The 13327-nt window shown below is 39.1% G+C and overlaps 1 protein-coding gene across 1 annotated transcript in view; it reads right to left on the reverse strand.

The window, feature by feature from the left end:
* USH2A (usherin) overlaps positions 1-13327 on the reverse strand; it is a 2188359-nt gene that overhangs the window by 623862 nt on the left and 1551170 nt on the right. The window contains exon 56 of the mRNA XM_053712759.1: positions 80-253. Within this exon, the coding sequence (XP_053568734.1) occupies positions 80-253 (174 nt within the window). The remainder of the gene's footprint in view (positions 1-79; positions 254-13327) is intronic.

A 13327-nucleotide genomic window follows, 5' to 3' on the forward strand; every position in this document is an offset into this window, starting at 1 on the left:
GAGCGTGTCTGGTTGGTCAACATCTGTTGCAGAGTTGACTTTGTAATATAATGGTGTGATGGCGCTTCTGAGCGCATACTCGAGTGAGATTCAGCATCAAGTGATTCAGGGTCACTTAACTCCTCATTGGGAACTAAATTAGGTTCTTTACCGGATTCAGTAAAATGGTCATAAACAGTCTTTTTGGTGACAGTGGGGGTCTTCCCTTGTCTCCTGGACACGTGAGGCATGGTGAAGAGATTATGAGGGTAAGCTTCAAATCAAAGGTTAGTTGCAAGTAGAAAGAAAATAATTAACCTAAGAGAATAAGACACTTAGTGGCAAAGTACTAACTCCTCTTACATTTGTTCAAGCTGCGGAGCAGGGCTGGTTGTCATCCTATAAGAACTAAGGCATTTTTGTTAAAACATCTTTCAGAAGACACAAGAATTACAAATCTCAACGTCAGGAGGTAAGCTTAAAGGGCCATAATACCCAAATGTTTAAACACTTGAAAGTGATGCAGCATAGCTGTAAAAAGCTGACTAGAAAATATCTCCTGAACATCTCTATGTAAAAAAGAAATATATTTTACCTCAAAAGTTCATCAGTAGCCACATCCCATTGTAAAGGATTTCTAAGCAGCATTTAAGTGTGTCTGTCCTGGGACAGCTTAGGGGATGAGCCTCGTGAACTCTCATATTATTTCACCAATCAGGTAAAGGAAGCTTACTATGAAATCTCATGAGAGTTAAGTCAAATCTCATGAGATCACAGTAAGAGTTCATGACCTCAGCACTGCTGATGCTGATTGGCTGCTGTTCATTTCTTCATTTTTTTTTTTTTTTTTACCTGCAGCTGGGAGCAGCTGAGTATAACTTTTTACACAGAACTTACTCTGCTGAGCTGAGGAGATTGTGAGGTAAAATATCTTCCTTTTTTACATAGAGATGCTCAGGTGATATTTTCCTGTCAGCTTTTTACAGTTATACTGCATCAGTTTCAAGTGATTTAGCATATGAGTATTATGCCCCTTTAAATTGTGGACCCCCTCGCACCTCAGGTATATGGGATACGACTATTCAGAAGGGGAAAAGGGAAGGGGAAGTGACCAGTCCAGACTAGCTGGACCGGAAAGGAGGAGGCACAAGAGGATCTCCTGAAACCTGTTTAGGTCTGTAAGGACCTGACTTAATGCTAGTAACTAGTTCTACTGCTAGTGTATGCAGAAAAGCAGTATAATGTTGGAATGACAGTTCCTGATCTTAGTTGGCAGTAGTTTGCCCAAATACCCAAAATTTCCTCTAGATTATATAGGTAGAGGGTAGTATCAGTATATGTCCCTGAGTTTGGAAAAGAGGTATGGGTTTACCTAATAGTTTGGGGTGAGGAATGGATTAAATGCTATGGTGTGGGTGGAAGTTTGGGCCTGGGTAGTTGAGTGCCAAAACCTCTTGTGTATCACTAAAGAGATAGATAGTGTCTTGCAGGACTTTATAAATTCTGGGGTCTTAAGTGAGGGGTATAGGAGTATGAGGGTGTCTATAAGTGCTGGGGGGCTAGTACTATAGCAAGTGGAGTAAGCCCCTTAACTCATTAAGAAGACATACAGTTTGAAAGCAGCAAGATATCTATATGTAAGACGGATACAGTATATATTATAAAATAATGCAGACATACAAAAGATAGAACAATGGTACAGCCCTCCAAATGTGCAGTTCAATAGCTCTCAGGCTGTCCCATCAGTACTGCTGATTAGTGGAAAATGTTTAAAAGTTCCACGCTGAATGGTAACCCAGTGGGTAAAGCTTGCAGGGACAGTTGCACGGAGCTTATGAGTAAATATAACAAGCAAAACTCTAGGGTTAGGGTAGAGATGGAGAGTTTGTTATGGTTCACAAGTGAATATGTGCTGTAATGAGGCTGAAGTGTTCTACTCTACCAATGCTTGAGAAGTATGTGCAGAAGGTAGCTTTGCAAGTAAAGTGTGGCCTTGTGCTTGATAAGAAATCTTAGATATGGTATGGGATTGCAAGCTGATGGCCTGATAAAAGATGACAAGCTATATGTCCGTTATGCATCGATTGGTACTGTACTGTGTACTATGGCTGGCTGTAAGCGCTGTGCTTCTGTTAAATTAAGTCTAGCCTCAATATAGTCGGCTAGAGGAGTAGTAGGGTTTAAGCAGGAAGGGTGTCCCTGTGCGTGCAAAGCACTCTTACCCGGTCAATCTGATTTTTCTTGGACCGCTAACAGGGGCCTCTAGTAAGGCCAGGGAGACAGGCCTCAAGATGGCGGAGATTCGCGCCCAAAAAATTATGGCGCACTTTAAATTTGTAGATCCACGCCGGGTCCTCACAGATGGCCAGTAGTAGATTCGGGCTACAGGTCCAGGTAAGTAGCTGGCCAGAAGGGAGGACAGGTCTGGAGTGTGCTCTTCCACTGTGGGTAATCACCCGCTGCCTCCTGTTGGAAGAAGAAGATGGCTGCGGCCTGATCTGGAGCGGAGCCCCGACCCTCCGGAAAGCAGGAACAAGGTAGGATGCGCTTCAGCGGGCTCAGCGGCCAAAGATCTCAGGAGTTAATGGCTAAGTCCTAACTGTGCCGGCAATTGTGTGGTGTCCGTAGGCTGACTTTTAGGGCCGTAGGCTGTCTCTCTCTCTCAAACCCAGCGCCGCATCCGAGGCTGTAGATGGTCTTGCGGCAGGTTAGTAATCGTCCTCAGAGTGGGCGTCCAAACCCAGGAGGTGTCATAGGGTCTCTTAAAGTGCCCCGGAGCAGAGCCCTGACCCTCCGGGGTCTTAAAGGCTAAGACTGTTGAGCTGCGGTAGGTTTCTTGCAGTCTGGCGGCTAGCTACATTCCATAGAATTGAAGAGAAGACCAGCAAATTTTCGCTCCTGCTCAATTTTTCACAGATCGGTTCTAGGGTGCTTCTGGCTGTTTTAGATGACAGGTTTTCCCCTTTTCTAGAATGTTTAAGCTGCCAAATACTACTTTTAAATATCCAAGTCAAAGAGAGCTTGCCACATAAGCTGCCATTCTGCTCTGTGGTTAACTCCGCCCCCCAAAAAGCAGTGTCTTTTAATTTGTTAAGTGCATGGTCTCCCCAATCGGAATAAAAAGCACTTACCTGCTTCGCTGTCCGGCATGTAGACAGTTACAAGGTATGAGAAGACACAGTTCTTCACAGAGACCTTTGAAATAGAAAGAACAGAGTAGCCAACTCTGGCTTTCTAAACCAGGGCAACAATTGTTAGGAAAATTCAGTAAGTACCTCTTTACAAGTACCTAACTGCTTTAAAGCCACCACTACCCGACTGCAAGGAATGACGTGAAATACGGCTATACATCAAAACTTGCTTGTAGATGAAATAAAAAAAAATCTTCAGACACCTAGATTTCATCTCCTCCATGCACCGAAGGCAAAGAGAATGACTGGGGGTTGTGGGTAAGGGATTGATACATAGCAGTTTAACTGTGGTGCTCTTTGACTCCTCCTGCTGGCCAGGAGAGATATTCCCAAAAGTAATTACTCAAGCCGTGGACTCACCATATATTAGGAAAGAAAAAAACAACTTTGAGATGTGCGACTGCTGATCTTGTACAATGTTTTTTACATTTATTTAACTTTCCTTCATGAAATGTTTCTTCTCCAATAGGACAATTCATCATGAAAGCATCTTGGGTTGAATGTACTAAGCAGCGTATGCTGCTTACACTCTCCACCACCTCTGAGTTGGAAGCAGAAATCACCACATACACATTTGTTCAGGATGATTGACATGCCCTTCTCTCACATATTACACACTTTGATACAAAGTCAGAAACCTTGTCCACCGTGCTTAGTAAATGGGGCCCCTTATGTTCACTAACAGGCTTTGGGCCCAATGTTACAATTATGTCACAATAGCCAATAGGCATTTTCTGCCACTGGCAGAATGTTAAAGGACCAGTAAATACAGTAGATTTGCATAATCAACAAATACATGATAACAAGACAATACAATAGCATTAACAATAACATTAATTTATTAATGTGCGAGCGGACATGAAAACAATGTGGCTTGATAATTCGGCCCCTATGTCTGTACTTCACATGAGAAGTAGATTTTTTTCTGACAAGTTTCAAAGTTATGTCTATTTCCATACCCACTGACTCATTTGACAGCCAATCACAAATGCATTTTCTTTCACATGCTCAAAAAGTGTAAATAAAAAAAGACTGTGTACATTTTGTTAATGGAAGTAAATTGGAAAGTTGTTTAAAACTGCATGCTCTATCTCAATCAATAAAGTTTAATTTTGACTGGAGTGTTCCTTTAAAAGCAGCATCATCATGTACAGCAAAGGTCTAATGTAAATGATCCCTTTAGATCCCTTTTGAGAATTACATTTAACTTTTGGCAAGTTTTTTCTTTTTAGGAACAATATTTTGCGTACCGGATATTAATATCCCATATAAGACATTAGTCACAGCCGTTTTGTTTAACAAAAAAGTGTTTTCTAAATTTTGTGCTATGTTATCATGTTTTTGAAAAGAGATAGCCTTTTTAGCATTGTATTTGTACAGCCGCTAAAAGTTTATAATGTAATGTTGTAAGCACACTGTACCTAGCGTGTTCTATTTTAAGAACATGTTTGATACAGTGGGGTTAATTTCTCAAGTGCCGGGCAGGCATGATTCGATGTAGCGAATCATGTCTGCCCGACATTGCTAAATACCGACAGCATACGCTGACGGCATTTAACATTTCACAAGCATTTCTTGTGTAATTTTTGTGCAATGTGTTAATCATCCCGATCGGACAAGTTGCGGACAAGTTAAGGAGCAGCGGTATTATAACCGGTGCTTCTTAACTTACATTTCTGGCGAGCCTGAAACATCGGGCATAGAAAGCAGTATCCGCTGCTTGTTAAATCTACCCCAGTTTGGCTGCAATATTAGAAATAAACCCGTTCAATACAGCATTAACTTCTATTTATTTCTAATATTGCAGTCACACTGTACCAAATGTATTCTATGAAATTAACATGTTTGGTACAGTACAATTGCAATATTAGAAATAAATCAAAGTAATTTTACACTGTATTAATATTGTGGCCACATTGTACCAAACTATTATTAAAATAGATCATGTTTGGTGCAGTGCAATCACTATTTTATAACTAGATACATTCAATACAGTGTAAACTTGTAGGAGCTATTCAAAGACAGCGCCAGATTGCAAGTGGAGCATTTAATGCTCCCGCTTTAGCATTAACTGCGCTAGAAGTAAGATTTTTGCGAGTGTCGGGTTGTATTCGTATTACAAGTAGTAAGTAATTAGTTATCCATTGCGCGCTAACCCAACGAGCGTAAAAAGCCAAACTTACAATATTGCGCCCGATAACATATATCCCCATAGAAGTCAATGGAAGAGGGAATCAATCTAACACCCTACTCACGATCACATATTCTCGAGTGCGCTAACCTGACATGAAAATATGAATATTTCACATTCCAATGTTCTTCACATAGCAAAATATGTTCTATTTATTCATAAATACATATTTCTACATATATCTGATGGTATTTTTGCACAAATATATATTTATACCTATATGTAAACCTGCCTGTTTTTTTTTCCTAACGCTTGAGACCTCATATCTTTGAGTCTTTAAAACGTTTTGTGCAATATTTTATATTAATATTTTTTATTAGATGTTGTTATGAGTGTAACTGTACTTTGTAATGTATTTTTGATGTGTTTTGTGACACTTTGGTTTCGCAAAACAGCTAACAGAGCTCTGAGGATCATTCTAGCGTAAATCACGATTGTGCTCAAGAGATCGAGTTTGCTTTCAATTGTAATATGAGTAGAAAACCCAACGTGTGCAAACACCAGTGATAAACCCCTTTTCGCACTCGTATTACTGTTAACGTTCCACTCCTAATCTAGCCCACAATGTTTAAAAAGCTATTTTTAAAAACAAGTTTTAAATAGCACAAAGTTTAGCACTATTGTAAAATGAAAAAGCCATGGCTACTGCCTTCTATGAGAAATTAATATCCAGTACATTAAATCTTGTTCCCAAAATATAACATACACGCTAAAAGTTAAAACATGTTTGTTTATATAACCAACTTACTTTAAATACATAATATAATATTTTACAGTAAAATACATACTGTATATATAACACACACTATACAAAGGTACAAATACCCACAATCCCCCAGCTCATATAGATAACTTATTAAGGTTTTTTCATTAACAATGGTGGCAGCATACATAGGGAAAATATAGGCATTTCATGGGAGTAACCTGTATTAAAATGTGGAAACATTGCTGGGAATGTCTAATGTTGTAAGCAATATCCACCAATATAGGTGATCTTTTTGAAACATCTGTCTCTTAACCATTTCAGTGGCTAAATGAGCAATTGTAAGAAATCTGAATCTACCGCATTTACATAGAAACTTAGTTAACATATCTATTATTTGAACTCCTATTAAACAAAGACCATTTTTACATTTAATGAATACACATTGAATGATATATAAGCATGCTTTGAAAACATGCCTCCTCCACACTTCCAAGTGGGCAATTTGCAAGACTGAAATTAGCATATCTAGCTCACCTGATAATCCTTTGAACGTCTGGCCCTTCATCTCCTGATCATTTTTAATGTAAATTAAAATATATCTGATGTATTTGTAAAATTATTACTGACACTACTTAAAGTTAATAGAAGCTAATCAAATTTGGAAATTCAAGTTTTTTCTTGTAGGGAGAGCTTTTGACACAACCCTAATTTCAAATTAATATAATTAATGATTAATGATGATCTCTCTGCACTTAACAAACATTCCTTCAGCAGTAATTATATAGTGATTTTTGTTTTTCAATATAAGTTTAAGCTATTGACCTTACAAAAGATAATTGCCTAGATGCAATAAAATCTGCTTGTGAAACTAACGTCTTGTGAAAAAAAACTTGCTGCAGCATCACAATTCGAAAGTTGTGTATTTAATAAAGATTTGTTCCTGTCCCTCATCAGAGTCACATGTTGAGATGTATTCTCTGTTAAAATCCAAGGAGCAGTATCTATTTAACCCTTTACTCCTTGAGATTATAGCATCACTAACAGTGCCTTCAAAAACCTTACAGAAAAAACATATAGAAAAAAAAACATAATTAGTTCACAGACTAATACAATGCATTGCAGCCCTTTTTCTTATCTAGAGGTCTATCAGGGCTTCACACTTTCTATTTGTCATACAGCAGATTGCTGCCACATGCCTCCCAACATTTCCTAAAGACTTTCTGGCACAGGGTGTACCACCAGTGTTAGATGGGTGGAATTGGTGTGTGTCATAGACGGGGGTTGGGCAGTCAGGTCTTACCATGGGCATGAGCTGGGATATTTACCTTTATGTGGGGAGGGACAACTGGGAGACCTCCCACCCTATGACCATTACACAAGATCCAGGACAATTGTGGGGTGTCCTGCAAACACATTTTGGATATTTCAACATCACAGCTTTAATGTTATGAAAACGTCAATACATTGGAAGAGAAAGAAATTAAATTTCTCAAAGCATATATACTAGCAACCCCCCCCAAAAAAACAAAGGCCACCATGTATTAAATCATGGACGGACAAAGCTCTCAACTAGAGGACCTTTTTGGGGGGTTAACTCTACCACAAGAGGTTATGAAGTTGTGGTTGAATGACCACAGCTTCTTAACTTGTGGCTAGCAGGCTTTTATCAGCAAACCATCTGTAAGGGCTCCAAAGCAGCTTCCGCTGCTGATAACTAAATTATTATTAGAATATAACTCTATTACATGGCCCTTAATACCAGTGGTTTCTTACACTGTTTGCTTTAAGATATCCATGGTATGCAAGGGCATATTTTGGCCTAGGACAACTAGCCTGTGCCTAGGGCAGCAAGATTTAGGGTAGTACATTTTTAGGGGTAGTTCTATAACAAGATGATTTTCCATTCCTACTATTGGTTCTTTAATGGGGGAGGGGTGCATGATCCCACTATATATCCCTAGCCTCAGTAGCTATAAGAATAAGGTTTTTTATTTAATTTAATGATTTGAAAATCCATGAACCATCTGAGTCATTGTTTTAATGTCTGCAATAAACCAGGGTTTTATTTATTGCATTACAGAGTTGTCTGTGAGGTCCCTTTTGTTGAAGGGCAGTGAGGTCCCTTGTGTAACTGATAAAGAATAAAGCCCCATTTAAAATGCATAAGTTTACTTTGGGACATTCACTATGCTATAAGCAGTCTGGGTGTGAATGCATTGGGGGTTATTATTAGCGGTTATTTGGAGAGCTCCAACAGATTCCGCAGCGCTTTGCACTTTGTAGTAAAATACCTGCATTAGTCAAGATAATGCTCCTGCATTTTCTGTTGAGAAGACTGATATATAGGGGAGAAGACTGATATATAGGGGTAGATTTACCAAGCAGCTGATGCTACTATCTACCCTCCGTACTTTCCGGCTTGCCGGAAATGTAAGTTAAGAAGCAGCTGTCTTAAGACCGCTGCTCCTTAACTCGTTTGCCACCTCTGAGGCGGCGGACAGCAATCAGCCCGATCGGATATTATTGGGTTGATTGACACCCCCTGCTAGCGGTCGATTGGCCGTGAATGTGCAGGGGATGGTATTGCACAAGCATATGCTGTCAGCATTTATCGATGTGCGACGGATCATGTCCACCCGCACAATGATAAATTGGCCCCATACTGTAAATTTCATAATACAATTGTTTTAAAAAAAAATAATTTAGAATTGTAAGCAGGTTAGTAACATTTGTTTTCCAGTCCAGGGACATACCCCTTAAAAAAGCCTCTGCTGTTGCCAGTTATTGACATACAGTATATAAATGAGCTCCTGTACTAATCAAGCAATCAAGAATAATTCAGTAATGATTCTGAAGTCTGCAGGATGTACTTAACCCTCTCTGAGGCAAAGTGTATATAACAATTTTCAGAGCTAAAGTTTAGGGAAAACAGGCAAAATAGATAACGGAAAACAAAGTTTATTTGTTACTACACCTAATTAGATTACAAGTGTAGCACAAAATTTCGCTTTTGTGAGTGCGATATTTGCGCTCCACTCAGTAATACCAGCGCACGCTAATGTGCATTGGTATTACAAGTTAAGCACAATGCGAACACCATTTTTTTCCTAACACCCCAAATCCCCTTACTTTTACCTCTTATAACTGCTTTTTTCAGTTTTTAATTTATTGTATTTTTTAAAAAGATGCCCATATTGTTTATTTTAATAAAGGAACTGTACACTTTATTTGGGGGGCAATTGGGGGAATTTTTTTTAAATAACCAGAGGTCTGACCTCTGGTTAATTGTGCTTAGCACAAAGTGCTTCTGTGAGCTTGCGGGAGCATTAACCAGCCACTTGTAATAGTTAGTTATTTAACGTTCCCCCGTAAACAGGCATATTTGTCCCTTTACGGGCATATGTTAAAATAGCGCTCCGCTTGTAATCTAGCCCTTTAAAGGACCAGTCAACACAGTAGATTTGCATAATCAACAAATGCAAGATAACAAGACAATGCAATAGCACTTTGTCTGAACTTTAAATGAGTAGTAGATTTTTTTTCTGACAATTTTAAAAGTTATGGCATAGATTATGAGTTTTGCGTTAGAGGCTATGCGGTGCTAACAAGCAGTTTTGTCTCACCGCTCATTTAACTACAGCGCTGGTATTACGAGTTTTCAGAAACCCGTGGTTAAAATTTTGCTCATTACCGCACTCCAATACCAGCGCTGCTTAAGTCAGCGGTGAGCTGGTCGTACGTGCTCGTGCACAATTTCCCCATAGGAATCAATGGGGAGAGCTGGATGAGAAAAAGTCTAACACCTGCAAAAAAGCAGCGTAAAACTCACTAACGCAGTCCCATTGATTCCTATGGGGAAACACATTTTATGTCTACACCTAACACCCTAATATGAACCCCGAGTCTAAACACCCCTAATCTTACACTTATTAACCCCTAATCATTTATTAACCCCTAATCTGCTGCCCCCAACGTCGCCGCCACTATATTAAAGTTATTAAACCCTAAATCTAAGTCTAGATGTTAGTAAATAAGTGTAGGTAGGTTGCGGCGACATTGGGGGCGGCAGATTAGGGGTTAATAAATAGTATGTAGGTGTCGGCGATGTTGGGGGCAGCAGATTAGGGGTTCATAAATATAATGTAGGTGGCGGCGGTATCCGGAGCGGCAGATAAGGGGTTAAAAAATTTATCATAGTGTTTGCGATGCGGGAGGGCCTCGGTTTAGGGGTTAATAGTTAGTTTATGGGTGTTAGTGTATACTTTTTAGCACTTTAGTTATGAGTTTTATGTTACGGCGTACCATAAAACGCTTAACTACTGACTTTTAAATGCGTTAGGACTCTTGACAGGGTAGGGTGTACCGTCAATTTTTGGCCTCCCAGGAATCGTAATACCGGCGCTATGGAAGTCCCATAGAAAAAAGACTTAACGAAGTAAGGCCAAAGAAATGTGCGGTGACCCTAAACCTTCAAGACGCGTAATACCAGCGGGCATAAAAAAGCAGCGTTAGGACCTCTTAACGCTGCTTTTTTACCCTAACGCACAACTCGTAATCTAGCCATATGTCTTTTTCCACTCCCCCTGTTCCATGTGACAGCCATCAGCCAATCACCAATGCATACACGTACCATGTGACAGCCATCAGCCATTCACAAATGCATGCACACTTATTCTTGCACATGCTCAGTAGGAGCTGGTGACTCAAAAAGTTTAAATCTAAAAAGACTGTGCACATTTAGTTAATCGAAGTAAATTGGAAAGTTGTTTAAAATGGCATGCTCTATCTGAATAATGAAAGTTTAATTTTGATTGATTTTTGTTTATTTGTTTTTTTTTTTCCGAAAGTGCTGCATCTCCAGAGAGCTATTTTCAGAGACAATAAAATGTATCATAGGACCCAAGGAACAGAATACTATAAAAAATATAGAGCAGAGCACCCTATCCTAATAATAGACAGACAGTTTCTAAGGGACACAAGAGGCCTAATATTCCTCTATCCCCCATATAACATAACTGCACAATTTTATAGATAGATAGTTTAATATATTCTATTTAAGATGCAGGCTGTAAAACAACTGAGATATTGTCAAATTAAATTGGCTATTACTTTTAAGAGAAGTTGAAAACCACAGTGCTGCTAAAATCCATTAGAGTAACTTGATACAGCGAATTAGGGAAATTAACATAAACCGTGAATTCAGGGCCGTAAAAATGATTGGGTGTACTGAAATTTCTATGATACTTCCTGGTATCATAAGCAAGTCACATAGGTTGTTTGTGCAAAGGCTTCTGTTTAATATCTCTATTTGTATTAAATTACTAAAGATGAATGAATTTGGAATTTTCTGCCAAATAATGTACTTTGAGGGTGCAGAGATACCAGTCAGTCAGACATGCAAATAAGGTTTTAACATGAGCCAGCATATCAGAATACTAACGAAAATGGTGCAGAGTTAATACAAATAAACTGTAATAAATCCAACAAAATATAAGGAAATGTATTCATGTTTATCTTTATTCATTCATATGCTGGAATGCAGAACATGTCTTTCATCCCTTGATACCTGTATTACACTCCTACTCAACTCATTTGCCCAGAGAGAGCCGTAAAACATAAATGCTACCCTAGCACTTCTGTTCCAACAGCATCTGTTAATTCACTCCATTTATAAAATACATATTGACAAAGACAAGTGAACTGGGACAATGGAGATTTGATTTGGTGTGAGAAAGTCAATTCAATGTGATTTTGTTAAAGGACTCCTACTGGCAAATAAGAATTTAAGAAATAAAGTACATAAAGAGATATTTTATGCCAACAGCTAACTCGGAGACAACTGTGCTATGCTGACAAGTAAACAGGCATACTGACTTCAAGTGCACTTCTTAGCAACAAAAAAGATAGCATAATAAAGAGATAGTTAAGAGATGAACATTGATAACATGCATAACACACTCATCTCAATTTAACAGCGCAACTTCGGAGCTTTGGTTAACTGTTATGACTGTTATTAACTGTTAAAAAGTACAGTCACACTTATAATAACACCATCTAATACAACTTATTAAAAGAAAATATTGCATTTATCGGGTGTTAGAAAAAAAAGGGCTGCAAATGGCTTTAACATAGAGATACATACATATACATGTCTAAAAATATATGTATATATATATATATATATATATATATATATATATATAGTATCTCACAAAAGTGAGTACACCCCTCACATTTTTGTAAATATTTTATTATATCTTTTCATGTGTCAACACTGAAGACATTACAATTTGCTACAATGTAAAGTATTGAGTGTACAGCCTGTATAACAGTGTAAATTTGCTGTCCCCTCAAAATAACTCAACACACAGCCATTAATGTCTAAACCGTTGGCAACAAAATTGAGTATAACCCTAAGTGGAAATGTCCAAATTGGGCCCAATTAGCCATTTTCCCTCTCCGGTGTCATGTGACTCGTTAGTGTTACAAGGTCTCAGGTGTGAATGGGGAGCAGGTGTGTTAAATTTGGTGTTATCACTCTCACACTCTCTCATACTGGTCACTGGAAGTTCAACATGGCAACTCATCGCAAATAACTCTCTGAGGATCTGAAAAAAAGAATTGTTGCTCTACAAAAAGATGGCCTAGGCTATAAGAAGATTGCCAAGACCCTGAAACTGAGGTGCAGCACAATGGGCAAGACCATACTGCGGTTTCACAGGACAGGTTCCACTCAAAACAGGCCTTGCCATGGTCAACCAAAGAAGTTGAGTGTACAGCTTAGCGTCATATCCAGAGGTTGTCTTTGGGAAATAGATGTATAAATGCTGCCAGCATTGCTGCAGAGGATGAAGGGGTGGGGGGTCAGCCTGTCAGTGCTCAGACCATACGCCCACCACTGCATTAAATTGGTCTGCATGGCTGTCATCCCAGAAGGAAGTCTCTTCTAAAGATGATGCACAAGAAAGCCCGCAAATAGTTAGTTGAAGACAAGCAGACTATGGACATGGATTATTGGAACCATGTCCTGTGGTTCGATGAGACCAAGATAACCCTTATTTGGTTCAGATAGTGTCGGCAACCAGGTGAGGAGTACAAAGACAAGGGTGTCTTGCCTACAGTCAAGCATTGTGGTGGGAGTGTTTTGGTCTGGGCCTGCATGAGTGTTGCTGGCACTGGGAAGCCTACAGTTCATTGAGGGAACCATGAATGTCATCATGCACTGTGACATACTGAAGCAGAGCATGATCCCCTCCCTTC

The sequence above is a fragment of the Bombina bombina genome, chromosome 4, assembly GCF_027579735.1.
Source record: "Bombina bombina isolate aBomBom1 chromosome 4, aBomBom1.pri, whole genome shotgun sequence".
NCBI classification, from domain to species: Eukaryota; Metazoa; Chordata; class Amphibia; order Anura; family Bombinatoridae; genus Bombina; species Bombina bombina.